This window comes from Leopardus geoffroyi, chromosome B4 (genome assembly GCF_018350155.1).
Source record: "Leopardus geoffroyi isolate Oge1 chromosome B4, O.geoffroyi_Oge1_pat1.0, whole genome shotgun sequence".
Taxonomy (NCBI): domain Eukaryota; kingdom Metazoa; phylum Chordata; class Mammalia; order Carnivora; family Felidae; genus Leopardus; species Leopardus geoffroyi.
In genome coordinates this window covers 142,095,339-142,122,719 of record NC_059341.1, presented here as the reverse complement: position 1 = coordinate 142,122,719, position 27,381 = coordinate 142,095,339, and the positions used below count along the sequence as shown (strand labels likewise).

Here is a 27,381-nt window from a genome sequence, read left to right as displayed (position 1 = left end):
CGGTGTGAGCGGGGTTCCTCGTCCGGGCGGTGAGGACCCCGCGCCCGGAGCCTGAAGAGTCCTGGCCGCGCACTCGGCGCTGGGGACACCCATGAGCATGGAAGGGCGCCAGGGCCCCCCGCGGGTGCGCGGGGTGTGCAGCGCATGCTGCCCGCCGGGGGGGCTCCACGGACGGGCTTCTAGAGCGAGGGTGACGCGCAGCAGGAGTTTCCACTTCCTAGGACTGCCCCGTGTGTCCGCCAGCCTGGAGTCGGGACTCTCCACCCCAGCTTTTCAGTGCGACCACCTGGATGCCCAGCAGAGCCTTCGGTCTCATGGCGAGAAGGACGCTGCGGACCCTCCCTCCGCACCTGCTTCCCCCAGTCTTGTGTAGCTCAGGTGGGACAGCGGCACCTGCCCTGCTCAGACTGAAGCCTTCCGTCCCCCTGAACTACTGACCCTCTCGCCCCACGTCTTGCTGACTGCAGATCGTGTTGGCTTTTCAAGCTCTCCCCGAAACCTGGCCACTCCTCGAAACCGCCTCTGTGCCCCACCTCAGTCCCGGCCAGCACCTGCTCTCTTGTGGCCTGTTGTCCACCCAGCAGCCGCTTGCTCCTCCATGCAGAACCTTCCGGCACGTCCATCTCAGAGTCCAAGCCAAGGTTGTCTCCATGCCCACAGGTGCCTCCTATCTGGATGCTTCACCTCATATGATTGCTTTGTCCATCGTCCTCCAGCCTGGTCACCTCAGGACCTTTGCATCCGTGGCACCCTTGCTCCAGCTCTCTGCGAGACTCCCCTCTTTGCCTTCTGCATGTCTTTGCTCAGATGCCTCCTCAGTGAGGCCTGCCCTGACTCCCCCAAGCAGCAACCCCCATTCCTTCCCTCCCCCACCGTAAAGCACACTACTTATCTTGTGTGCTTCTGTCCGGCCATTAGAATGTAAACTCCAGGCGGGAGGGACTGTGGACTGCTCTGTTCCTTCTGTAAGCATTCATTGAAGGACAAGGGAAACGTTGAAACATGAGTAGGATCTGAGGAGGCAGGAAAAGGAGGAAAGACGTAGTGTATGTGAAGATACCGTGGAAACACAGGATTTGTTCTGAACGTTGGTATTGCCAATGGAAACGAGGAAGCATTTCTCAAGTGACTAGGACTCCAGGGCCTTGAGGAGTTTGCTCCACAATTTCTGATTCAAGTCAGCTTGCATTTCTTAGGGGTAGAACAACCTTGGAAAGGCACAGAAATGGTGAAATTTGCTTGATGTTTTCTTCAAACAAGAAGAAACACCAAGGGTTCAGTCTCGCTGCACCAATTCCTACTAATTCAGTTATCATTTAAAAGGGAGTCCCTAAAGAAGTTTGGGAGGTTTTTCAATCTGTTCAAAATCCCTTCTTAACTTCCCGGGTTATAGTTTGTGACAACTCTAATCTTTGCTTGGTGGAAAAGCTAAGACAACAGAGCATCCCGTTATTCAAAACCAATGCCTTTGCTCAAGCTTTATGTGGATTTGCAGTTTGAGGAGCTGGTTTTTCAGAATGCTTTGATTCGAGCTACTTTATGGCTCCCATGTCAACAAAGAAACTGTCGCTGTAACTGTCAGGGCGCCAGTGTCTCTGGGCGAAGCATACTCCCGTCCTTTTTCTTTAGCAGAAATAAAAGGCACAGCAGGACTGCTAGGGCTGCCCACGGGAACCAATGAGTCAGAATTCCCAAGCAGTTCAAGGGCCCCGCCAGCCTTGTTAAACGTGCAAATGTGCGTGTGACCTCGTGAAGGAGGTCTTCCTCTATGATCTCAGAGCATCGATGGAAGAAAGCTGCTTTGGAGGGTGTATGACAAGGTGTTTGGATAGTAAGGTGTTTCAGAAACAGACACCCAGCACTCCACCCTGCCCGGACTGGGTGCTTCGTGTTGTGCTACTCTTAGGTACGCTTCTTTCCTGTGAGATGCCTGCCGTGGCACCTGTGTGTGACCAAGCTGCCATCAGTGGAACTGAGGGACCCCTTAATTTTTGGAAGAGTTGAGACGGCACAGAGCAGTGCTCTGAGCCAGCAGTTACACAACCACCGCGGAACTTTCCAGGGTCACTCTCTTCATCTCATTGAAATTCAGGAAGCGGCACTCCTTCCCCTGGCTTAAGTGCAGTTTTGCTGGGCTTTTGTTCCATTTGTGAATAGTTCTTGCTGGAAGCCCCGGGCAGGATGACTTGGTAACGGCCCCTCACCCAGAGACCAGCGCTCCAACGCCAGAAACCACCGGAGGTAAGCGTGCCCACGTTAAATCGCTAAGTGTGTGTGTGTATTTTGTGATCTCACCTTGAGCAATTTAATGTTCTTTGATAACCAGCACGTCATGGAACTCGTAAGTAAAGCTGCTAATGAGTGTGAAGCTTGAAATGTTCTGGAGAGCCCGGAACAGTGAGGCACTTAAAACCAAAAATTCCACCCTGAATCCAGACCGTTCAGGGTTGTTTTACTGGGAAAGTGATTTTACTTACTTACAGACTTCAGTGCTAATTTTTTCTTCAAACTTGTAGCATCTTGGTATGGATGGTGTTTCTTTTGCTGGAAACAACGTGCTTTAATTAGAGTTGTTTATTCAGTTGTTGAAAATAAATGATAATTTTGTTACTGGTAAATAAGCGGCAGCAGAGGTGACTCCAGGGCTCCAAGTGCATCTGTTGTGTGGCTTCTGTCCCCTGAGCACCATGGCACGGGATGAGCAGTGCAGGGAGGAGCTCAGTTATGACCGGATGCCCACCCTGGAGCGGGGAAGGCAGGAGGCTGGGAGCTACACCTCAGACGCCAAGCCCAACGACCTTCAGCTGTCGACAAGGCTGCCTCCATGCTTCAGTCACAAGACATGGGTTCTCTCTGTGTTGATGGGGGTGAGTAGCTCTTCGCCATCCACCACGAGGTGTCTTCTGCTTTGGGTGCCATTCCCAAGTGGCCTGGGAGAGGGCAGATCCTAGGTTATTTCTGCTTCTGGAGAGTCTCATGTGTGCTGATGTGCTTACTTTACTTATTTTTTCTGAATTATTTTTCTCAGTTCGCGAATATTTACCATAATAGCCCTGTTGGCCTCTGGGCTGTGGCTTCTCTGTGTCCCACCAGGGTTGGGACAGTCCATGCTGACCATCTGCTGTTGGGGTAGCCTCCATGGCCCTCCACTCCTGGTGGGGGGTGGTCTGGAGTTGCCCTGCAAAGATGGGAGGAGGGGCTGTGCTCTTAGGGCAGACCTCTGGCAGACTGAACAGTGGGTCAGTGTCCCAGGATGGGAAGTCAGGGCCATGGAGCAGGAGAAAGCCCAGGGGCTGGAGGGACAGGGTCAGCAGAGAGCTGGGGGCAGACCTGGTGCCAGGACATTTGCCTTCAGACATGCTTGGGTGTGCACTTGACCACTGAAGGGGTCATTTCAGCCTGAGTGCAGGCTTGCCTGGGGCTGGGCCATTGGATGCACCTCTCTTTAGGCAGGACCCCAGGTCTGCTGTGCGACGCAGGCTGAGAGCCAGGATCCTGGTGGGGACCTCGCCCCTCACTGAGCTTCCCCAGGCCACCCTGCAGCACCCCCAGTGGTCCTGCCCACCCTCTCCCTGAGCTGTGACCCTGTCCTACTGAGACTGGAACCCCCATCTGCCTGGATGCAGAGGAAGTTCCTCGTCCCTGTTCCTGGGGCTGACATCACACAGCTGCTCAGCCTCCTCGCAGTCCCAGGGCTCCGGACTCTGTGCACTGCCCACAGCTGCCTGTAGCCAGGGTACTTAATCTTGCTCCTCCCCTCCTCACTTAGGTGTGTACCATGGTCTCCCTGGCTCCCCAGGCCCCTGTGTCCCAGTGCTCCCGTCACAGTGGGGCATTCATGACTTCCCCCCCAGTCCAGACCCTTTGTCTGAGTCGTTTAACACTGACCCCTGCCCCACAGCCTCAGCCTCTGTAGTGAGTTTCTATCTCTCAGACGTGACCTGAGGCCTGGGTATCTCTTGGGCCTGCAGCCCCTGACTTGAGCATTTTCCAGCTGTCCACTTGGATTAGCTTTGCAGAGAGCATGGGGTGGGGCTGTTTGCCAGCCCCCGAGGCTGGCCCTGAGTGTGGGGGGGTTATCCTAAACCCCCTGAAATTGTACGTATTGGGGTAAGGGTGTGTTCTGGGGAGAAGTGCCGTTTTTTTTGCTTTAAATTTCAACAGAGACCTCTCCCTCTCTCCCCCAAATAAATGTTGAGGCCCTTAGTCTGGTGCTGGAGGGAAGAGTGGGCCATGGCCATTCTTCAGGGAGGAGTCAGGTCTGGTGGAATCCAGGCATCAAAGTTGGCATTGTACAAACTGTTGAGTTTGACCCAGGAGGCAGTCAGAGGACTAGTTGTTTCGCTGTCTGATTTTCCAATGTGCCTGTGTTATAACCTGAATTGTGCTGCTATTTTGCAGAGCTGTCTGCTTGTGACTTCGGGGTTTTCGCTTTATCTGGGAAATGTGTTTCCTTCCGAAATGGATTACTTACGTTGTGCTGCAGGATCGGTAAGCATCGTTCCTCAGTTGCATCTTTTAGTACCGAAATTTGAGGTTCTGAGTTTCTTTGCTCCAAAATTTACTAGTTGGCTGTCCCTTATTTCTCATTAAGAATGTCCTCATCTGGGGCACCTGGGTGGCTCAGTCGGTTAAGCATCTGACTTCAATTCAGGTTATGATCTCACACTCCATGAGCTCGAGCCCAGGGTCGGGCTCTGTGCTGACGGCTCAGAGCCTGGAGCCTTCTTTGAAGTCTGTGTCTCCCTCTCTCTCTGCCCCTCCCCTGCTCATGCTCTGTCTCAAAAATAAATAAAAACGTTTAAAAAATTAAAAAAAAGAATGTCCTTATCTGACTTTAGTTTAAAAAATTTTTTTTTTCAACGTTTATTTATTTTTGGGACAGAGAGAGACAGAGCATGAATGGGGGAGGGGCAGAGAGAGAGGGAGACACAGAATCGGAAACAGGCTCCAGGCTCTGAGCCATCAGCCCAGAGCCCGACGCGGGGCTCGAACCCACGGACCGCGAGATCGTGACCTGGCTGTAGTCGGACGCCCAACCGACTGCGCCACCCTGGCGCCCCTGACTTTAGTTTTAGTTTTTTGTTTTTTTTTTTTTTAATTTTTTTTTTCAACGTTTATTTATTTTTGGGACAGAGAGAGACAGAGCATGAACGGGGGAGGGGCAGAGAGAGAGGGAGACACAGAATCGGAAACAGGCTCCAGGCTCTGAGCCATCAGCCCAGAGCCCGATGCGGGGCTCGAACTCACGGACCGCGAGATTGTGACCTGGCCGAAGTCGGACGCTTAACCCACTGCGCCACCCAGGCGCCCCCCCCGACTTTAGTTTTAAATGAGATTTGTTACTTTTGAAAATGATTGGTGTAGCAAGTCTGAATGTCACTCCATAGAGTCCCACACAAGAAACGGCACTTTGATTTCTAACTTAACAGCTGCGTGTCGCTTCGGGCTGTCCTGTGGGCTGGCAGGGAACCTGGCTTCTGCCCTCTTAGGACAAAAGTCCTTGCAGAAATTTGACCCATTTCCTACTGTTCTCTCTGGAACCTTCTAGGTGGTCCCTTGTCACTACTGGAGCAGTCCTCCTTGGGGGGGGGGGGGTCACAGTGATTTCTGACCCCCATGCTCCAGGGCAACACTGACCTGGGATGGGTATCTCAGCCAAGTCCTTGGTGGTGCCCTTTACCTTCAGAAGGGACAGGCTAGGGAAGCAGGTCACATGGTCCCACCAGCTCCCCCTCCGCTCTTGGAGGCCTAGCCCCTGGGGCCCCCTCATCCAACTTATGCTCTGCGTCCTGCAGTCTCTGGGATCCGTTTCCATGGCTTGTGCTGTGCTCACTGCGGGGTCTGCAGGGGTCGTGTCACCCACAGGGGCAGCACCTGGCATGGCCCACAAGGCCCGAGCTGATGCCCTTCCCTTCACCTCCCCACTACCCTGACACCTTCACTCTTGCCTCTTTCTTTACTTATGTGGGGATCAAGCCTCCTAGAGACTCTGAGACCCCTGTTTCCACATTCTTCACATGTAGATGTTTTCCCCTTTGGGGTAATTCTTGAGGTAAGATGAAGTCTGCTCTTGTGCAATTGGTAGAGGTGACAGTTCGACGTCTAAGTATATTTAGTGAGAATAGGTTTCACTATCTGTCTCTTTCATCTCTTCAGAAAAACATTTTCCAGAATAAGTCATTTTGAAAGTCACGAGACCTTTCACCATTGCCAACACTCCTGTGCCCATTTGACTGGTGGCACTTGTTTGGCTGGCATGTCTTGGGTCGTTCTGGAAGCTTAAGCCTTGCAGTGCAAGTACAGATGTCTAGGTGATTCGCCCCTGGCTCACGGAGCTCTGATTTCTTTTCAGTGCCTTCCCTCGGCAATTGTGAGCTTTGCCGTTTCAAGGAGAAACATCAATGCGGTGAGTCCGGCTTTCTGTGCGGTCTCTGCAGATGTGGGGGCAGCAGTGTGGCTTTGGGCCATGGAAGAGCCTCGGATGGCAGAATGCACCAACAGTCTGTGGACCCAGGAGGCAGGCCCAGGCCACCTGCAGGGCTGAGGGGCACCTGCGTGCGTGTGCATGCTGGGATGTGCCTCCACTGCCTATAGCCCTTGTGCCCCCCGCCGCAGGGCTTCCTGGAATACCCTGCCTCCTGCCCCTGAGGGGCTGCAAGGGACCCTCCCTGGCTAATCCTTATGTGTATGTGTCGTAATCTTGGGGTTTTTAATTACCTAGAATTTGATTCAGTGATACCTTTATTTTAGTTATGCAAAAAATAGTGAACCCCTGTTTTTTTTTTCCAGATCCCCAACTTTCAGATCCTGTTTGTGTCCACGTTTGCCATCACCACTACATGTTTAATCTGGTTTGGATGCAAACTGGTTGTGAACCCCTCAGCAATAGACGTGAGTCACTGGGTAGTGCTGTGGGTCCCAAACGTTTTCCTGTTTTCTCCTGGACATGTCTTCCTGCTGATGCAGATACCAGGGGTTCTGGTCCCACTGAGTCTGGGCCTGAGACAGTGCTGTCATTGGGTTGACACAGTACATGTGTGTCATAGCTCTGGAGTCTAACAAATTCTGAGGATTTAATTTATGCTTTTGAGAATTGTCTGTATTTGATTCTTGCATTGACTACAGCAGATGGATTTATTGATAGTATTTCTAATGTCTCTTTGGCAACGTTTTTCATCAAATCTGTGATGCTGTTGATTGGAAGTTATACGGTTACTTTATGAACCACTAAGAAAAATGGAAAAACCTTACCATTTAGACTATGATGCCAGAAGAGAATTCTAGTTTCCTAAGAAACGAAGACTCATCAGAGATACCTCAAAAAAAAAAAAAAAAAAAAAAAAAGCCTCTGTTTTGTGGGAAATGTTGAACTCACTATTTTCAAGATCAGGAAAAGGATGGGGGGCCCGAGGAAGTCTCAGCCAGGCCTGTAAGGCAGAAACATGAACACACGTGGACCCGGAAGGGACACTCACACTGACATTGTCTGCAGAAGAGGGGTTCCCACTGACTCCACCTTAGAATTGAGCACATGTAGCAAGGTTGCAAGGTGTGAAAATCAAGAGTAAAACAATTGTGCTAGCAACAGAAGACTTTGGAAATGTAATTTATTTTTTTTTTATTTTTTATATTTTTTTTATTTTTTTTTTTTTCAACGTTTATTTATTTTTGGGACAGAGAGAGACAGAGCATGAACGGGGGAGGGGCAGAGAGAGAGGGAGACACAGAATCGGAAACAGGCTCCAGGCTCTGAGCCATCAGCCCAGAGCCCGATGCGGGGCTCGAACTCACGGACCGCGAGATCGTGACCTGGCTGAAGTCGGATGCTTAACCGACTGCGCCACCCAGGCGCCCCTGGAAATGTAATTTAAATACAGACATTATTTTATAGAGACAAGCCTGTGAAGTTCCTGGGAATAAATGAAGCAAAAGTTTTGTGAGGCTGTTTTGTAGAAAATCATGAAGCCTTACTGAGAACTGGTACTTCTTCATGAAACCTTCATTAAGCCAGGACTTCGTTAAAGTCCCGGCTGAGGGCCGGTGAGGGCGCCTCTCAGTGGGTCCAGAGCAATAGCACCTGTCAGCAGGACCCGACACGTTTAGTGACCAAGGGCCAGGGAAGGCAGCCCCTTGACAGCAGGCCGGGAATGCAGCCCACAGCCAAGGGTTACTAAACAGCGGTCCAGGAAGGCAGGGGAGCCCTCCTGGACCAGGCTAGCCTGAAGCCACCCGGCGTGCGCCAACCATAGTCCTGGACTTGCGGCGTAGTGGTACTGCGCCCTCGTGTTGGAGCCTAGCCAGGGGAGACGCAGGGGCACACGCTGGAAGGAGGACCTGTCCCAGGGTGTGTGGGGAGCTCCCGCTGCAGATCTAGGGCACCGGGCTGCCTCGGGCACTCGCCGAGGAGGAAAGCCCAGTGCCACCAGGCAGCTGGAGTAACTCTCAGCCTCACTATAATCAAGAGGAGGTAAATGAAAACCGTAAAGAGTTGCCATTTCAAGCATCAGATGGGCAGAAGCCCCAGGTGCTTGCCTCCCGTCTGGGGCAGCTTTTCCACCCTTTGGAAACAGTCCGGCATCTGCAGGTACGTTCCGAAGAAGCACACGCGCTGTGACTCCGTGTACACACCCCCGACAGTGCAGGCCTTGGAGATAACACTTGCATGCTCGACCAGAAAGTGTGGCTGCTAGCAGCACTGGGCATCGTGGCAAAAACCCCAAACCAGAACACCTACTCGAATGTCCACGTTGCCTAGGGCAGTGCCCCCAAAGACCGCAAACAGGTAAATAGATGCTGAAAGGTGGGTGAAGCCGCATGCCACCCGGCCTTCTCCTCAAGTGTGGCCGTGGCCACAGCGCCACCTCTCCTGAAGCTAGAACTCCAGTCCCCACCGTGCCCAGGCCACTGTGCCAGAATCCATGGGTAACCAGGCCCTCACATAGTTCCTGTCACGTGAAGGTCAAGCCACACAGCACTGAAAGTGCCGTTTGTGGCACTAAGGACGCGTGGCTCCAACGTCCGAACCACCGGGGTCTGGGGGCGCGTGCGCACGTACACATGGGGAAATAGAAAACCACACATAGGATGGGACACTGGGGACTGTGGCTCCCACAGCCCTTCTCCCTGCTCGTGCCGGGCCCTGGATCCTCAGCCTCCACCCAGCTTCCCCACGCGATGTATGCAGGGGAGCCCTCCTCCCCCACACGATGCACACGGGGGCGCTTGTCTATTCCTGACGTTCTGCCTGCACTTGGGGGTCCGTCCAGCTCACGATGAGGCTGCTCACCGTTAACGCTGTGCCACATCCACGGTGGGTTCCCCCATCTACCCAGCATTCTTTAGGGGTAGGTCCAGAGGGTCACCTCTGATGCCCCCCTGCCAGGAGCAGGTGCAGACACGTGTCTGCAGGGCTCTCCTATACCAAGAGGTGCCGTCTCCCTGGACTCACTTGTTCAAGAACAGGGCCCTGTTCTCACCCTCACTGCATGCGCAGGCTTCTCAGGGCCCAAACCTTCCCTACGTTTGGTGTCACCGATTTTCTACTGTGTCCAGTCAGATGGCTACAGCGGGAGCTGCTTGCTGCTTCCCTTCATGTTTTCTCATCACTGATGCTTCTGAGCACCCCTTCCTCTGCTTCTATCTCCTAGCTTCCTTTGCTGCTAGTTGCCTGCCCTTAACATCGGCTCATCTGTAGATGGAGGTGGTCTTTCTCTCCTTGAGTCACAGAACTTGCTTCCCCCCCCACACACAATGTGTCAAATTCCCACGCAGAAGTGATTTTGCCACTGTTTCTCACCAGTTTGTCTGTTACTGGGCAACACCGTGCTTTTTATGAGGATGCCCTGGGCAGGCCTTAATGTCCTGTGGGAGAGCCACACCCCCCCCCCCCCTCACAGCTGGCCTCTCTGACTTTAAATAGATTTTAGAATAGGTTTATTGAGTTCCTCAACAGCTGCACCTGGGATTATGCTATGATGATTTTAAGTTGATATAGTAATTTTGTGAAACTTGACATCTTCGTTATGTTAAATCATTCTACCCAGGAGCATAGATGGTCTGTACTCACTCAAATCATCTTCTGTGTCCTGTATTAGGGTCTTAATGTTCTGTTTATTCTTGGTTAAGTAATCCCTAGATCATTTACAGATTTTGTTGCCAGTATGAATGGCGCTTATTTTTTAAGTTATGTTTTCAGATGAATTATCAGAATGCAGAGAGAGGGTATTGATTTAATTTTTTATTTTGCAATATTTTAAGACTCAATAATTTGCACAAATACAGAGAGTTCCCGTGTGCCCTTCACCCAGCTTCCCCAGATGACAGCATCTTACATAATCAGAATAGGTCAAAACCAGGAGATTGACGTTGCTGCTATATATTCACTTAAGTACAAACCTATTCAGACTGTACCAGTTTTTAAATAAAAAGGGAATTTTGTCAGTAGATTTTGTGTTTGCAAACCTTGCTGAACTCTCTTATTCTTCATAGTTTTGTATTGGTTCTTCTGTGCAGGTGATTACATCCTCCGCAAACAATGACCGTGCGAACATCCACTTCAGTCCTACCATCTTTCTCTTTCTCTGTAGCTGTGGCAGGGTTCCCACCGCAGTGGAACCAGTGGGGCGTCTCTGTCTTATTCCTGACTTTAAATGAGTGGCATCGAAGGAGTCTCTGTTGAATTCTTGATCTGTAACTTTTGCCAAGTTAAAAACGTTCTCTTCAAGTCCTGGTTTGTCATGAGTTTTGCATTTTAAAAATAGAATTATGTGTTGAATTTTAATAGTTTGTTTTTGCGTATGCTAAGATGACCTTTCCTCACTTTATTAGACTGGCAGATTTTTCTGGTGTCGAGCCTTTCTTTCCTGGAATAAACCTTACTCAAACACAACAGGATTATTTTAGATAGTCTTGACAGGGTGACTAGCTGGTATCGTGCTCAGGTTTTCTGCATCTCCTGGGTGAAATGGGCCTGGATTTCCTTCATCTGGTTTTAGAGTCAAGGCCACACTGGCCTCGTAAAGTAAGCGAGGCAGCACTGATTTCTTGTGTTTCAGAAGGACTTGATAGAAGGAACTGCTTCTTGAAAGTTGGGTAGAACTTGCCTGTGAAGTCCTCTCCACCCAGAGCTGCCGCTGAGGGAGGGCTTCGTTGTTAGTATCGATGTGTTCTGTGTCGTCTTGTGTCAGGTTTTCTGTTTTATTAAAAGTTTCTCCAACATCATCCAGTTTTTCAAAATTACTGGCACGTAGTAGATGGTGATATAGCTCCCTATTTTATTTTATTTTTTTAGCGTTTATTTATTTTTGAGACCGAGAAAGACAGGGCATGAGCGGGGAAGGGTCAGAGAGAGGGAGTCACAGAATCCGAAACAGGCTCCAGGCTCTGAGCTGTCCGCACAGAGCCCGACGCGGGGCTCGAACTCACGGACCGCGAGATCATGACCTGAGCCGAAGTCGGATGCTTAACCGACTGAGCCACCCAGGCGCCCCAATAGCTCCCTATTTTAAATGTGCTCCGTTTTAGTTCTTTCCTTCTCTCCCCCCACCACTCCCCCCCAGAATTTAATTTGTGTCTTTATTGTATCTCATTCTTTTCCAAGAACTAGCTCTTGTGGAACCTCCTTTGGTTTGTTTCTGGTTGCCATTTTCTCTTTCCTGGTGTCTGTCGTGTCCTTGCTCCCTGTGTTTTTGGGGCTGCTCCTTGGTCGGTCGGTCGGTGGGTCGGTCAGTGTGCTACACCCGTCATGAGCTGAAAGCCCAGCCCAGCGGGGGTGCCTCTGGCCCTGTCTCTCAGGTCCAGCTTAGGTGCATCCCAGATTTGACATGACATGGATTTTCATCGTTGTTTGGTCCTACGTGTTTGCAGATTTCCCTTTCGGTCCCTCCAAACCTACTTCCCACCCACTGTCTCCCTGACTGTCCAGGAGGTGGCATATGTGGGCTGGTTCCCCTAGCACTTTGCCTTCTGGCCTCCGTTGGGGTCAGCCCATGAGAGACTCATTCACATGGGACATTTGAGAGTGCCTAGGCTGTCCCTTCCCCTGGCTCTGAGCCTTTTGGGGGTGTAGTTTGATGGAGGCTGGGTCCTCTCTCTCGGCCCCTCCTTCACTGCCCTTGTCCTCAGTAGTCACCGCTACCCTTCCAGGTTTCCCTTCACCCTGGCCCAGACTTGAGAGCTATCCTCTCATTAAATGTCCTCTAGCCCCTCCTCTTGGGTGTCCCTCTCTTTCTCACCAGGACCCTGATAAAACAGACATACGGGACTATCTTTCACAGTCTTCCATTGGTGGTGGTTTTTCTGATTATGTTACAGTCAGAATGCCCAACCTGTAGTGAAGGTTCTTTGGAATTTACCAAGGCTTGTTTTGTGGCCTAATAGACGGTCAGTTTTTGTTAGTGTTCCACCAAATACTATAAAAGAATGATGATTCTCTGTTTTCAATTTTGCAGGTAGAGTTCTATAGATCGAATAATGAATTTCATTTGATTTTAAACATAGGTTTTATTATCACTGTGGTCTGGGGAGGCCAACAGATCAGGGGACAACTGCCATCGGAAAGACAGCTCATCACTCACAGGTCCCAAGGGGAGGGGGCACGACGTGCCCAGGCTGGGGGCCACAGGGGGAAGCACCAGGCAGTCGGGAGGCAGAGCGGGAACGAGAGAGGGAGCCTTTCCTGTGGGTGAGGCAGGTGCAGGCTTAGAACTGGCTCGTGTGAATCACGTCCCTGGGCCCCAGGGATCCCCTAGTTGTCGGGCACCTGCCCGGGGTGGTGGGGGCAGGTGAGGGAGGCCCTGAGTGTGGGAGCCCCACAGAGGGGGTGCTGGGCCAGGGCTCCATATTGGCTGGTTTGCAAATCCTATAGTTAAATTTAGTTTTTTTAGTTTTTTGTTCATTGGTTATGAATACAGAGATGGTTTCCTTTAATTGCCAACACAATTAAGACATGGAACAGTTTTATCACCTCTAAGGCCCTGTTCGGTTTTTGGCAGTTATGCATAGGGCTATGTAAAGGTGTGTGGGTTTTCAAAACGTCCTTAAACACCCAGGGGGCAAACCACTAAGGAAGGTTTAGATCGGGTGAGTAGCCTCCAGCTCAATGGCCACAGCAAGCCCTTGAGCTAAGAATGGTTAAAACAAAACAGACACACATGAGTCAGAGGGGATGTATGGCCCCTGTGCCTGGCATCTGGCCTTTGACAGAAAAAGATGCCCAGAGCTTTAAACAGGTGTCTAAGCCTTTGTCTACATGTACAGAAGGAAAAGTGAAGAGAACTAGTCTTACAGACCTATGTGTTCTTTTTTGGCAGATAAATTTTAATCTGATTCTTCTCCTTCTGTTGGAGCTTTTCATGGCAGCCACGGTGATCATCTCAGCACGGTCGAGCGAGGCGTATTGTAAGCAGAAGGTGGGTCCAGCCCTGCGCCACACGGGGCATGCAGCAGGCCCCCCAGAACACTCACCCATGCACACGAGGGTAGGCTGCCCCGGGGCACCGCATGCAGCCCCAGCCCGCCAGGGTCTCATGAGGCCGATGGCTCAGGAAGGCAAGGTAGAAGATGCGACACAACTTCCCCATGGTGTGATTCTGATCAGGTACCGGTGCCCCGTCATTTCCCGTCGAGAGACCAGGTCTGCTAAGAGTGTCACCTTGTAAACTGGGGTCACAGCAGCTAATTCTGTTTTCACATGCAAGGAATAGCTCAAGTCTAAAGAGCCACCAGTGGCTCCCACATGCTAGTAGTTTAGAACCCGGCCAAAGCGACAGCCTGGACGTGGCCAGCCAGTGCCAACAGCCTGGGCAGTGGGCTGCGAGGGTGCACCTCTCCCGCCCCACCCCACCCCTCCCCCCCACCCCCCTGCCACAGCACATGTAAAGTCACCGGGCCAAACATTTTGTGTGTCTCTCTTTAGGGTTCCATGTCAGATAGCACCAACATTTTGTATGAAGTGGCATTTCCTGCTCGGGTCCTGAAATCCTATTCAGTAAGATAAACTTTAAATTTTTCCCTCTTATTTTATTTTATTTTATTTTATTTGGGAAAGGTCCATGGTGACACACTGTCCTGAGTGACATCTGCCATCCACAAGGAGTTCTTAAGTTCACCCTGTCACTCGGAATTGTCCTGGTTTGAAGGATGGATCATGTGGCTGCCCTCTCTTGTAAACTGTATTGGAAGTCTTTTATGTGTTTCTAGCTTGTTTCTTTAGTTCACTTGTCCTAATACCGTGGAAGATGCGTTAAGCCCCCTGCTCTGAGCATAGTGCTCGTGATTTCTCTGTGTGGTTCTGTAGCTGTTTGCCATGGGTTTTTGGGGCTTTGTCATGTACAAGTTCACAGTTGTTTCCTATTCTCACGATTACTTAGCAAATCTGCCCTTGCTGATGGCTTTTGCCATAAAGTCTGTGTTGACTGGTCAAGTGCACAGCTCTCTTTTGGTTAGCATGGGCGGGCTGTGTCTTCCTGCCCTGACTATCAGCTTGTCTCGTCCTTGTGTTCGGGATGCTGCTCTCACAGCATGGGACTGCGTCTCATCCTTCCCCCATCTGTCACCCTCTCGGTGGCCTCACCTGTGAGTCTGCGTCCTGCACTGCCATGTCTGTACTTTGTTTTGCCACCTTTCTGTTTCCTAGTTTCCATGCCTTCTCTTGCTTTTCCTGCCTTCCTTTGAATTGGTGGGAGCTTCGTCCTTTCTTCTCCCACTTTTTTCCTTTTCCAGTAATTTTGAGTTGGGAGCTACGCATTTTTTGGTGTTCTTTTAAAAATTTTTTTTTTCAACGTTTATTTATTTTTGGGACAGAGAGAGACAGAGCATGAACGGGGGAGGGGCAGAGAGAGAGGGAGACACAGAATCGGAAACAGGCTCCAGGCTCTGAGCCATCAGCCCAGAGCCCGACGCGGGGCTCGAACTCATGGACCGCGAGATCGTGACCTGGCTGAAGTCGGCCGCTTAACCGACTGCGCCACCCAGGCGCCCCTTGGTGTTCTTTTAGAGATCATCCTCAACATTTCAACATAGGGCCTATGGCTACTTTGCCCTGAGCTCTTTAGAACATCCTCTTCATGTCCCCCTGCCCACCTGCAGCATGAGAGACACTCCCTCGGTGGCCCTGCCTATGTGCTCTGTCCCTCCAGGTCATCGAGGTGATTGCTGGCGTCTCTGCCGTCCTGGGTGGGGTCATCGCTCTGAACGTGGATGATGCTGTCTCGGGACCACACCTCTCCGTGACGTTCTTTTGGATCTTAGTGGCCGTGAGTACACCCTTGTGGCCCTCATATGTGCGCGGGTCACCCGGCCACTGGCCGAGCCCTGGCTACTGTCCCCAAGATAGTCACTGCCAGTCTTCAAGCTCAGCTTTGGTGGATTTCAGGCAAGGGAGCAGCTGGAAGAGAAGAGGGTGGAAGGTGGCTGCTGGCAGGCCAAGCAGGACGCTTCTTGGCTGCCGCGCCAGGGTCCTTGCTGGCCCCACAATTGGAGGAATTTGAGAATCAAAGATAAAATGGGTCAGAAGGTTAACTTTTTTTTTTTTTAATGTTTATTTATTCTTGAGAGAGAGAGAATGAGAATGAGCTGGGGAGGGGCAGAGCGAGAGAGGGACACAGAATCTGAAGCAGGCTCCAGGCTCTGAGCTCTCAGCACAGAGCCCGATGCGGGCTTGAACTCACAGACCGTGAGATCATGACCTGAGCTGAAGTTAGATGCTCAACCAACTGAGCCACCCAGGCACCCCTGTTAATTGTTTTTATGTGAATCGATATGGTTTCATGTTTTTATGTTACTTTTTCTTGAAGAACGAAGAATGATTATTTTACATTATTTTACATCAGGTCTAGAATACGTAACATATTGTTTCCCAATGTGTGTTTTGTAAAATGTAATATATTTATGCTATTATTTTATATTAAATACTGCTGTGGTAAACTCCCAGCACAACGCTTCGTGCGTGCATGATAAGTGCCTGATATATGTGGTCACTGTGTTACATATGGCTCGTTCATCATTTTATGAGCGACTGAGTTTGTTTACACAAGTTAATGTCGTTTAGTGTTTAACGGAAACGCAGCCCGTGGAGCATCTGACCCAGTGCCTCCCATTTGGGTAGGGGCCTTGGCTGGTGTGGGCTCCTCCCATCTGCATGGAACAGTTCAAATCAACCCCTGTGTGCCTGAAATCCGACAGCCAAGTGACACATCCCAAACACCTGCACCCTGTGCTTCCGACATCGTCATCCCATGACTATTGTGCAGTGTCACTGTGTCACATGGTGATGCCTGCGGGAAGGGCCTGGTTTGTCCCACCCTGCTGTCCGGGGTCATCCTGGATGAACGACTAAGACACAGCATATGCAGCTCGTCCACGTGCTCTTCTTCCTGACGCTGCCTCGAGAGGGTGGTCTTTGTCCCGACCACATGTGCATTCAGCTGCGGGAAGGCCGAGACTGGCGTGGCTGGGCCGCAGCAGCCTGTGTCGGGTGCTGGGGCTGGACTCCTGCTGCGTCCTGGGGCTCAGCAACACTGGGGGTGCCTGTGCCCAACCTTGCTGAGCCCTAGGTACTCCCCGAGGGCTGGAGCCTGGGGAGAGAGAGCGGGCAGGGAGGCCGTGGGATGGGGTCATGCACCTGGTCACCCGCTGCCAGTGCGCAGGTGGGACTCACAGAGTGCTTGCCTCTGTGCCTGCCCCAGTGAGTGAGGCTGTGAAAAAGGCGCGTCTGCATGTTTAACTTCTGAGGTGACATGGAAGCACTTGGAATTATGTCCTTGAGTTACTGAGGACGGAGACCCAATATTGCCCTAAAGCTTATAGTACAGAGCTACTTGCCTGAACATCCACCACAGAGGCTGTGGCCATCTCCCCCACACCCGGCCTCCCTAGCCCTATGTCTGCAGATGCTCCTCCCTCTCTGCCCCGGGGTGAGACGGTCAGACAGCTCTACCTGCCCCAGTCCTGGTTGGAGGAGACAGTGGAGAGGCCAAGGACATAGACCAGGCGGGGGTCCAGGGCTTGGGGCCTGGCCGAGAGCCTGTCCCTGCAGCCTCCCTAGGCCTGGTACGTATCTGTATACGAGCGGGTGTGTATCAACTGCCCTCCTCCCCATGGGCCAGTTTCCTGCCAGTCCAGGGAGTGGTAAGCAAACTTGTGCCCCCACCCCGCCACGTTTGTTGGGGCCACTCCAGTCACTTCCCGAGTGGCTGTTCCACATCCACAGCCCCTCCTCTGCTTACAGCCATAGAGCCCTGATGGAAACGCCAATCTGGGGGGAGGTTCCTGCATGGACACCTTCACCTCTCGCATTCCTTAGAGCAAGCAGACTCCCTGGGCCAGGCCCACCCACCCCTGCAGCCATACCCACCCCCCTGTCCATAACGAGCTTATCTGTCGCACCCACACCAGGGCCTCCAAAGTGCTGCTCTCCCCGCCATCCTTGGCCTGCTCCCCTCTCAGCCCTCTAGCTGCTGCCGGGGATCTCGTGGCCTCAAGCCTGCCTCTGTCCCACCCACTCTCAGGCCAGATTCCTGAACAAGTATAGATGTCCCCCCAGTGTCCAGGGTGCTGAGATACTCCCACGAAGGGGAGGAGTCTGCTGCCACCCAGCGTGTGGTCATTTCCTTTGCTGTGCGTGTGGCCAGGTAACTAGACCTTGGATGCACCTGGGCCCATGGGCTCAGTGGGTTTAATAGGCTCAGCACTCGGCACCTTGGGAAGGACGTGCCCTGCTATGCTTCCCTCTCTGCTGGAATGGCGTGAAACTAAGTCAAGCTTCTTAAAATAAGTGGAAAAAGACGTTTATTGAGTATAAAGAGGAAAGGGCCCTCTTAGTGGAGGAGAGCCACTGAAGAGCCCACCTAACCGCTAGGTCATAGTGTGGTGGGTGGCCTAGCGGGGAGCCATGTCTCCTGGGGCTCCCTGAGTCTGATGATGAGGAAGCACCAGACTGGCCCCAGCTAATGCCCGTCTGCAGCTAGCTGGCATGCTCTTCAGGACCTCTGCATCTGACAATGAGCTAGGTCTCCCTGGTCAAGGGGACTCATAAGCACATTGTGATCACTGATTGCATCCTAAACCAGGAACAAAGAACACCTATGACAGGACATCACTGGGGTAGTTGGGAGAATCTGAACACAGGTAACACACATGATCCGTATGACATTTCCTCAGTGTGATGCTGAATTGAGATGGTTCAGGAGAATGGCCTCAGTTTCAGCAGGCACACGCACACATACTCAGGGCAGGTGTCCCCGATCTCAGCCGAGGTGGCAAAATGTCACAGGCAGCAATTCCGGGACATCCAGGCCACTCCTGGTGTGGCTCTTGCAGCTTCTTTGCAGACGTGCGTTGCAGCCATGGAACAGAGCACGTGAGGCCTCGGAGAGGCCACCCCGCTTCCCCCCGGCCCTTTCCAGCCCTGCCAGCCCCCTAGCCAGGAAGGCAGCCTTTGGCTCTACTGGCCACAAGGATGTGCCCGTCAAAACAGCAGCACGTGATTGGAATTAACTTCCTTGACTGTCACCTCTGAAATCTTTGTGTTTTGTTTTCTCTTAGTGTTTTCCAAGCGCCATTGCCAGTCACGTCACAGCTGAGTGTCCAAGCAAGTGTCTGGTAAGTGAGGCCCTGTCCCCAGGTACCAGGGACCTGCTGTGCACTGCTAGGGCCTGGCTCACCCCTTCCCGGGTTGCCATGTGACAGGGCTCTCCCCCACGGTGATAGGGCTGCAGGGCTGAGCCTGAGAGGGTGCCGAGCCAGGGGCGGCCTGGCGAGGGCTGTGTGGCACTCTGAGGGCTGGAAGTGAGCACATCTGGTGTGAAAGTCAGGAGAGTCTTGTGACTCAGCGTAGGAAGGACGACACCTGGTCCTTCCGGCCCATCCTGAGTCTTGTCAGGTCTGTTGTGTGACAGTGACACTTGAGTTTGTGCTTTATCAGCACCTGCACGCGGCTGTGCGGCCTCCGAGACAACCCAGGCATTGTCCTCCGATGTGGGTGGGGTTTTAAAAGAACAGGGTTTAGGGCAGCGGGAAGGCCGGCCGTTCGTTTGTGTTGCTCTTTGAACAGAGTGGTTAGTTGTGTGCGAGGCAGGGGATCTGGTGGGACACAAGCCACGCGTGGAGCTCATGGTGACCGAGTGCAGAGAGCCTGGCGAGGGCCTCGTGCTGAGCCCAGGGCCACGTCCCCCCTCCCTTCACGTTGTGGCAGACGTCCACCCCTGCCTGTGCAGACAGCGGCTCCCAGGCCCCTCAGGCCGGCCAGACCCACGTTCTCACCTGCTTCCCAGGTGGAGGTGCTGATTGCCATCTGCAGCCTCACGTCCCCGCTGCTGTTCACTGCCTCTGGGTACCTGTCGTTCAGCATCATGAGAATCCTGGAGATCTTCAAAGACTACCCGCCAGCCATCAAGGTACGCGTTGTTCTGTCAGAACCCTGTGGGAACCTGGTGTTGCTGCCAGAGGCTGTGTGGGAGGAGAGTCTCGAGGGACAGGTGGCCCGCGTGAGCGTCTGACCCGCGTGCAGCTGCTTCTGCATGTGGCACGAGGCCACGTCTAATTTGCTTCTCTGCGCGGACAGCCAGGTGTCTGCACGCCCTTCTCTGATGCCCGTGCAGTCTCGTTCCGTGCAGGCTGCCTCTTCTTCTAGCTTCGGGCGATTCTGCCTGGTCTCAGGCGGCCCTGCGTCCCACCTAGACACCCCTCCTTCACGATGCTGTTGGATTTTCTCAGCCCTTCTTCCTTCCGTTCTCACTTTGGAAGCTATCCTTCATCCAGTTGTATGAGAGACCTTGTTGGAATTTCCGTGGGAATCACAAGTTTATAGATAAACGTGAGGAGAGTTGGGTCTCTTTGCACATACAGTGTGCCTCTAACTAGAACTTGTCTGGGGTCTCTCAGCACTTCATTGTCTCCACAGGCTCAGACACACGTCACTAGGCTGGTTTCTTAGATGCCTTACGTTGTCACCAGCACGCGTGGTATTTGCTCCCAGGTGTTTTTCGTGGGCCATTTCCAATATACGAAAAGTTGAGAGAACACCGCAGTGAACACCAGGATTCTAAGTGCTTTATGTGTTGTGTCTACATGTGTGTTCATACTGACAGGTGGGACCATTTCTTGGGAGCATCTGAAAGTGAGTGGCAGGTGTGGGACAGCAGGACCCTTTACCTTAAATACTTTAACTTTTCTAGAAGGACTGCCTCTTACACACGCACAGTCCCACCAAGGCACGTGCGAGGCCCAAAATCATGCAGTGTCACGTTCAGTGTTCACAGACCGTCCCAAGAATGTGCCTCATAGGCTGAAGCTCGCAGAGCAGGACCCGCTGAGGGGCACAACTTGCCGTCGAGTCTCCCTCGAGTCCGAATAGTCCCCCACCTTTTCCCCTGTGGCCCTGATACTTTGGAGTCCTGGCCAGTGGTCTGGGAGAAGGTCCCACGTGTGGATCTGTTTCCTGTGACACCAGTGGGAGTGAGGCCAAGAGCACGTGCTGTCACCTCCCGCCTGGTTGGGCGGCAGCCGCCAGAGTGTTCTTGGTGGTGGCGGTGGGTGGGGCTTTCACAGGAGGGAGACAGCCATGGGGTCAGCCGGACACCTGCGGGTGCCTTGTCCCGACACCTTGTGCGGGGCCGGCCCTGGCGGCTGGCCCCGGCCTGAGCGCGTGTGTCACACCTAGGGGTGAAGAGAGGTGATAGACGCCCAGCTCTCCTGTCCCTCTTCCCTTCCGAGCACCGCCAAGGACTCACGGGTTTTTGTTATCTGCACGGCGCTGCTGTCATTATTCTCTGATGCTCATGTTGGCCCAGCTGTGGCCGGAGGGAGCACCTTGCAGCCCGGTGCTCCCTGCAGTAACCCGTCAGCCTCTCCTTGCAGACGTGGGGGGTGACCCAGGCTCACCTCATCCTGCCTCGCCCCAGACCCACGCAGGCCCCTCAGAGGGAGCCGTACATAGACATCAAGATCTGAGGGCTGCGTGTGCTCGTTCATACGGGGGCATCATTGCTTCTCAGCCTCCGTCAAGATCCTGAATTGATACTGTATTTCCAGTTCAGAATTACACGCTGGATTTTTTTGCTGTTGTTGTTAACTTCTGTTGTTTTGTATTAGTATTCTTTTTACTCCAAAATCTTGTTTCCTGATAATACTGAGGGTAGCTATTATTTTATCTTGTGTGTAAAAATTGTCACAATTGCACCACCAATGTTACCACCAGCAGCACACCTGCCGAGTGAGTTTACGGCTCGCTTTCACCCCGCTCAGGAGAGAAACAGCCCCCTTTCTGCGTGTGTTTGTAGTATTGATTTGATACGTGGTCGACTTCAGTATCTTCTGTTTGCATTCTTCACATCGAGGACAGGAGCTTTTCTGTGTCCTTTAATTATACACGCACATTGTGACGGCACACAGTTTTCCCAGCCTGTCCCCAAAGGGTGGAGACGGATTGCTCCCAGTTTCTGCTGTTGTTACGAATAACTCAGTGCCCACGCCTGGTTTGGAGTCTGTGTGGTGCGACATTAGGACAGTGAGCTCGGAGAGGGGTTGCTGGGCCAGAGGGCAGACACATCTCTGGTCTGGGGAAATGGTGGCGAGTCCCCCTCACGGGAGGCCCTATTTTCCGTCCCACCGCTGGTACGAGCACCAGCCCAGCACAGAGTGTTGTCACCCAGTGTTGTCACGGGGGTGAGCCAGCGTGCCTGGTGGGGCTGCAGTGTGCGTGTCTCTGGACACGAGACTCTGGGCCTTTGTGCCTGGTGGTTTTGCATTCCTTTTCCAGTAAGCTCTGTCCTGTCTTTTGCTCACTGTCTAGTGGACTTTGAGCTTCACCAGTATTTGGGTGTCTCCTCTGTAACAGAAGATTTGGATAGTGGTTCCCACGGGCCAGCTGGTTTTCGTTCCACTCATGATTTTTGTCGTGAGGAAGTTTTTTGTTTGTTTGTTCTTTGTGGTCAAATTTATCACCATATTCATTTGTTGCTTTGGGATTTTAAGCCGCAACTAGAAAGGCTACTACTTGATTTTGGCTCAGGTCATGATCTCACAGTTTGCGGGATTGAGCCTCAGTGCAGAGCCCACTTAGGATTCTCTGTCTCCCCCTCTCTGCCCCTCCCCTGCTCTCTCTCACTCTCTGTCTCAAAATAAATAAACGTTAAAAAAGAAAAAGACGACTACTTGTGTGTCCAGTGGGAGTTTATCCTGGAGCATAAGGAACTCACCTTTCCTCTTCGGGGCTTCAAACACCCATCGTTTTCCTCGGTCATCTGAGATGCTGCCCGTATCACATGTTAAGCTTCTGTCTGTGTCTGCACCTGTCGTTCTCCTACATCTGCTGTCTGGTGCTGCCCTGTCCTGATTATGGAAGGTTTCGAACAGGCTTCGCCAGCTGGCGGGCTGGATGCCCAGTTCCTGATCACTCTGCTCTTCAGGGTTACCTCACTTTTGTTGTGTGTTTTTTATGTAAGTTTTAGAATCAACTTCCCTGGCTCCAGAAAGCAGTGGTTTTTGATGTTTTTTTTTTTTTTTTTCAAATGGGGCTTGTGGCTAAACTTGTACATTAGCTTGAGGAGAGGTGTTCTGTTCCCTCCCTCCCTCCCTCTCTCTCAACAGTGACACACTATGGAGCTGGGGGTTTTGTGTTATCATTTGGTTGCTTTGTGTCTCTGCCGAAGGATGCCTGCGACTGGGAGGGCTGGGTGCTCACTGGACCCTTTGCTCGCCAAGGCTCCCCCACGCCCCCATCACCCCCTCTGGCCCCAGGCACTCCTCAGCCCCCTTCCCTGCAACAGCTGCCAGCCTGAGCTCCAAGAGAATCTGCTGATGGTGTCTGTGCACCAGTGCCCAGGGGCCCCGTCTCCGGCTCAGAGCCCTCGTAACCGGTCACTTCACCCCATACGGACACCCTCTGTGTCACCGGCTCTATTGGTGGTGGTTACAGGATGTGGGAGACTTGACTGTGAGCCCCCGGGCTACCCACAGGGCTCTGCTGCTTGTGGGCCATTTTTATGGCATCTGTTAAACCCAGGATGACAACTTACAGAATTGATTTCTTTGACTCCCACTCACGAGACAGAATGATCACTGCTCAGGTTCCTGAAATCAGCAGAAGTGTACGTACCTGAAAACCTGGAATCGATTCACACCAACTCACTCAAGTGCTCCTCCTAGAGGAGGAGGGTGTGCGGGAGGAGGGGAGCTGCCTGCACGGCTGCCCGGGCTGGAGGGCGTGGCGTCTCCAGTGCAGGTGGCAGGCCCGGGTGGCTGAGAGCCAGGGGCCGGGACGGGCCGTGAGCTCACCGCCTTGTCTCCCACCAGCAATCCTACGACGTGCTGAAGTTGCTTCTGATGCTGCAGCTGCTGCTGCAAGCTGGCCTCAACACTGGCACCGTCATCCAGTGCGTGAGCTTCAAGCTGGGCGCGTCCTGGGATGCTGCGCAGACCGGCCAGCAGGAGCGCCCAGCAGGGGAGGTGAGTGGCCTTCAACACGGTGATCTCCCCGTCCTTGTGGGGTGGCCCTAAACACAGATCCAGTCCCGAAAACGGTATAGACTGAATGCCTTCAGTTTTACTCCTGCAAACGTGGATAGGAAGCTGGCCAGGATCCCCAGAAGCCACAGAAGTTCCTTCTCTGGCCCCTCTCAGGGGCGCGGCTCTGATGGGAAGGGGTGCCCACTGAGCTCCCTATAGATGTGGCCTCAGTGACCTCTGTCCGGCAGGCTCTGGAGGGTCATGCAAGCCCCTCTGCCGGTCCCCAGGCCACCGGGTCTTGCCCACCCCCCACAGTTGGAGGGCTGAGGGGGCCAGGGTCTCCTCCCCAGGAGCTGCTGGCCCAGAGGTGTTTACGCTGTGTACTGGGGAGGCTGCCACAGGGTCCACCAGGGACGCCGTGGGTGGACCAGACCCTCCTCCCACCTGGTACTACCAACCACGGGGCCTTTGTGCGAGTGTGCCTGTGTTCCCGCCGTCAGCTCTTCCTCAGCAACCCTGGCCTTCATCCTCTCCTGCGCTTTCCTTCATTGAAACCTGCAGATGGGGTCATTTCCTTGTTTTTACCAATTAGGCTGGGTCTCCTGTGGGGATGGCTTGGCCCCCAGGCCCTCTGAGAGACCCACCTGGTTCTTTGTGGGGGCACCAAGTCTGGTGAATGCGTGCTCCCACCGGGTTCCAGGACAGAAGGTTCTAGAGGCTCTGGGGCCTGCAGCTGCCCTCCCTGTTTCTGGAGGTGTTTGGCCACCTTTGCCTCAAGTGCCCTCCTTCCCTGGGTGTCCCATCCCCGATGGTGCCTGCATACACGCAGGGCCGGACCCGGGGCCTTCTGTGTGGGGGCACCCGTCCCTTAGATCGATGGCACCATCTGTGGGTATGTTTTGGGCACCCACTGCATGTAGTTGCTTGCTCTGCCCGATGCTGGGACGCAGGCCACGTCCCGTCAGCTGTCAGGCAGGTGCTCACCCCATGGCAGCCTGCCCCCCCCCGCCCCCTCCTCCCCCACACACACAGCCCACCCCTGCCCAGGCTGTGTTTCTGTGGGGACCGGGACAGAGGGGCTGGTCTGTGGGAGGGTGGAGGAACGGGGGCCTCTGTGTCCCCTCGGGGCTCCAGGGCTGTTTCCTGTCCTTTTTTCACAGGCTGAGAAAAGCTCTCGAGTTAACAGAGCTTTCCCACCTGCCTCCTGCACTCGGGTGGCCCCCGGAAGAAATAACACTTTGCCTGTTTGGCCACAGGTGTCCAGAAGCCCCCTGAAGGAGTTCGACAAGGAGAAAGCGTGGAGGGCCGTCGTGGTGCAGATGGCCCAGTGACCGTGGGGCGGGGAGACCGAGGCAGGAGCAGGGCCCCTGCCTGGCTAGTTGTCTTGAAGCTACCACTTTCTAACTTGCCCTTCACCTTCGTCCAGGCCAGGTTGCAAGGTGGAGTCTTCATTTCTTTTAGTAGTTTAGTTGTTAAATAGGCAAGCGTTGACCATTTTGTGCTTAGGAGTCTTTCAGTTCCTCACCCCCAAGGCGCCACCGCACGCACCGTGGTGTGGGGCTCTCAGGTGAGGAAGGGGCTCGTGCTGGAGCCAGACCCTCCCGGCACCGACGCCTAGGCAGGCCTCGCACGTGCGGCCAGCCGCCCATCTGCTCCTCCTGCACCTCGCTGGCTTCCCGGGCCCATTCTTGTCGAGCACTTACCTTAAGCAGACGACGGCCGGGCTGTGGACGGCCCCACGTGGGTCTTACCGACTCGGGCGTTTCTCTCTGGAGACGTGTCTGCCAAGCACCATCTCTGACCACGGAGCAGAGCTGTGTGGGGAGCCCCTTCTCCGCAGGACCGTGGTCGCAGGCAGCCCCCGCACCCACGGCTGTGCCTGTGTGGCGCTCACGTGCCCGAACTTCTGCCCTCTGTCTTAGACCGAGCCGTTCCAGAAGGACCCTGCCCACTCACTGGTGCCGGTGATGTCCGTGTCATGCGTGGTGTGCAGAGCCCAGGTCACCAGGGGCTGTCTGCACTTGTGCTGGGTGGTACCCACACCCACACTAAGAGTGACCCTGGCCACTGTGACAGCTCAGTGTTCTTTGGGGTGGGGCCAAAGGTAGAAACTTGGGCCACGTTTCTGGGTCTCGTTGGCTTTGGTGATGCAGGTGGGGCTGGGCCCCCTGCCTCCTCTCATGGGTTCTGCTGGCACTCCCATTACCATTCTCAAGACGCGAGACAGATGCCCCCCAGAACCCTCATGGGGGTCATCACTGGGCCTTCTCCAGCTCCCTCCATTTCCTGACCTCACTTACCTGAGGTCCAGCCCAGGCCACGGGTCTCTTCCATCTGTCACTGCCCCTCCTGCCAGACGGCGAAGACGGTTTGGGTGTGAGAATAACATTTGCTTCAGTTAAAATCACCGCGAAGAATTGTGTGCTGTCTCCTTGTCCCCTGAGTATACCTGGAATTTTCTGGAAGAACGATTAGCTTTTCTCAGTTGACATGGGCACTGGTAAGTCTCCAGTGGGCGGGGAGCACCTTCTGAAAATGGAAACGTTCGTGGTTTCAGGAACTGTCTTGGGGCCAGTATCTGCATTCACGAGGCTGCACGTGCAAGTGGTTGTGTCTGTCTGCTTCACGTGAGGAGCTCAGCGGCGTCGTGCGGGAAGGTGCTGACGTTTGCTCTTTCCTGTAGCTTGTTAGTGAGGCTTGGTGGGGGCTCACTGGGTATAGACCTGGGCGGAGGGGGGCGGGGGGGGATTCAGGGATCTTTCCCGGTTTCTCATTGCTCAGCACGAGTGACTGGCTGCCAGGGTGTCTTCACAGCATTCGCGGCAGGTTGGGTCGGGAAGAAGGCAGAAGAGACATGGGAAAGGGGGAGAGTGCCAGCCGAAGGGGCATTGTCCTCAGCCAGCCAGCCCCTGTCTGCTGTCCTTGGCCATGTCCCCAAATAAGCAAGAGCAGGGGAGATGGCTCTTTCCTGCACACATGCAGGCCCCCTGGCCACAGTCGAGGTCACCTCCCCTTCCTACAGCTCCCAGGCGAGGAGGCCAGTGGGGGGATCTGCTCAGGAGCCTGGGACAGGAGCCACGGAGACAGCACAGGCCACTCTGATATTTCCTTGGATGTCCCAGAAGTCTGAGTCTTAGAGCTGGAATTAGGCACTTAGGACTTGGTACTGGCTTGCACTTTATTTCAGATAGAGCTTGAGAAATCCAGACAAATGGGGTTTTAAAAATGTACGATTCTTTTTCTGTCAATTTACATTTGTTCGATATAGTTTAATGACTCCTGAATAAATGCTAACATGTAAACGTGGTCTATGTTATTTTGAGTCCCTTAGGGATCTCTTTGTCCAGGGCTTGAAATGAGAGGAAAGTGTAGGAGGGCTGGTGGAGGTGAGGGCCACTTTTTAATTTGTCCGTGATTTATGTAATCCCTGAGGCCAGGTGGAGGTGGGACCCCTGAGAGCCTAGTGGCCCGAGTGGTGAAGACTGGGAAGGGGCACAAAGACCCCTCCCCACCCAGGGGAACTGCCTGCCGGCACTGAGTTGGCCAGAGCTAATAATGCAAAATGGGAGCAGAACCTCACTTTTGGGTTATCCTGGGAAGTTAAGTGCAAAATAAAGAAGCTTTAAAACCAAAAAAAGATGATGTTTCAGAAATTTCCTGCCAGCAAAGACCATTGATCGGATGGGTGGGTCTTTCCTACTCCCCCCTCGCTCCATAAAGGCAGGAGGAAGGAGGACACGGAAGGCTGTGGAGGGATTGGGTGGCGTGGGATACTGGGCGCACTTGGAACACGTGGGGTGACGGCACAGGCCTCCACGAGTGAATCTGGGGACACCAAGGCCACCTCAGGTTCTTCTGCGGGATGGAGAAGCCGTCCTGACCACCCCGATTCCCCACAGCCCAGGAAGGGACAGCCAGTGTGCAGCCCCCCAG

General features: G+C 53.4%; 1 protein-coding gene across 2 annotated transcripts; it reads left to right on the top strand.

Annotated features, from left to right (window-relative positions):
• The first annotated feature begins 221 nt into the window (after positions 1-221).
• Positions 222-26,750, top strand: MLC1 (modulator of VRAC current 1). Of its 2 annotated transcripts, none has more exons than XM_045462620.1 (12): positions 222-2,241; positions 2,623-2,867; positions 4,402-4,491; positions 6,356-6,409; positions 6,793-6,894; positions 13,314-13,412; positions 13,919-13,990; positions 15,141-15,257; positions 18,547-18,603; positions 19,275-19,397; positions 23,296-23,448; positions 24,609-26,750. In XM_045462620.1, the coding sequence occupies exons 2-12, from the start codon at positions 2,688-2,690 to the stop codon at positions 24,777-24,779; spliced, it is 1,218 nt and encodes a 405-aa protein (XP_045318576.1). In that variant the 5' UTR covers positions 222-2,241; positions 2,623-2,687; the 3' UTR covers positions 24,780-26,750. The 2 variants fall into 2 exon arrangements, with proteins under 2 accessions (XP_045318576.1, XP_045318577.1); XM_045462621.1 differs by having other exon boundaries at positions 1,395-2,241; positions 24,705-26,750.
• Positions 26,751-27,381: the final 631 nt, after the last annotated feature.

Bases quoted from the DNA above. Each gene is read 5' to 3' on its own strand.
- MLC1 (XM_045462620.1), top strand. From the start codon at position 2,688: ATGGCACGGGATGAGCAGTGCAGGGAGGAGCTCAGTTATGACCGGATG. The intron at 4,492-6,355 runs GTAAGCATCGTT...ATTTCTTTTCAG, and splicing joins TACGTTGTGCTGCAGGATCG to TGCCTTCCCTCGGCAATTGT. The intron at 23,449-24,608 runs GTGAGTGGCCTT...CTTTTTTCACAG, and splicing joins AGGAGCGCCCAGCAGGGGAG to GCTGAGAAAAGCTCTCGAGT.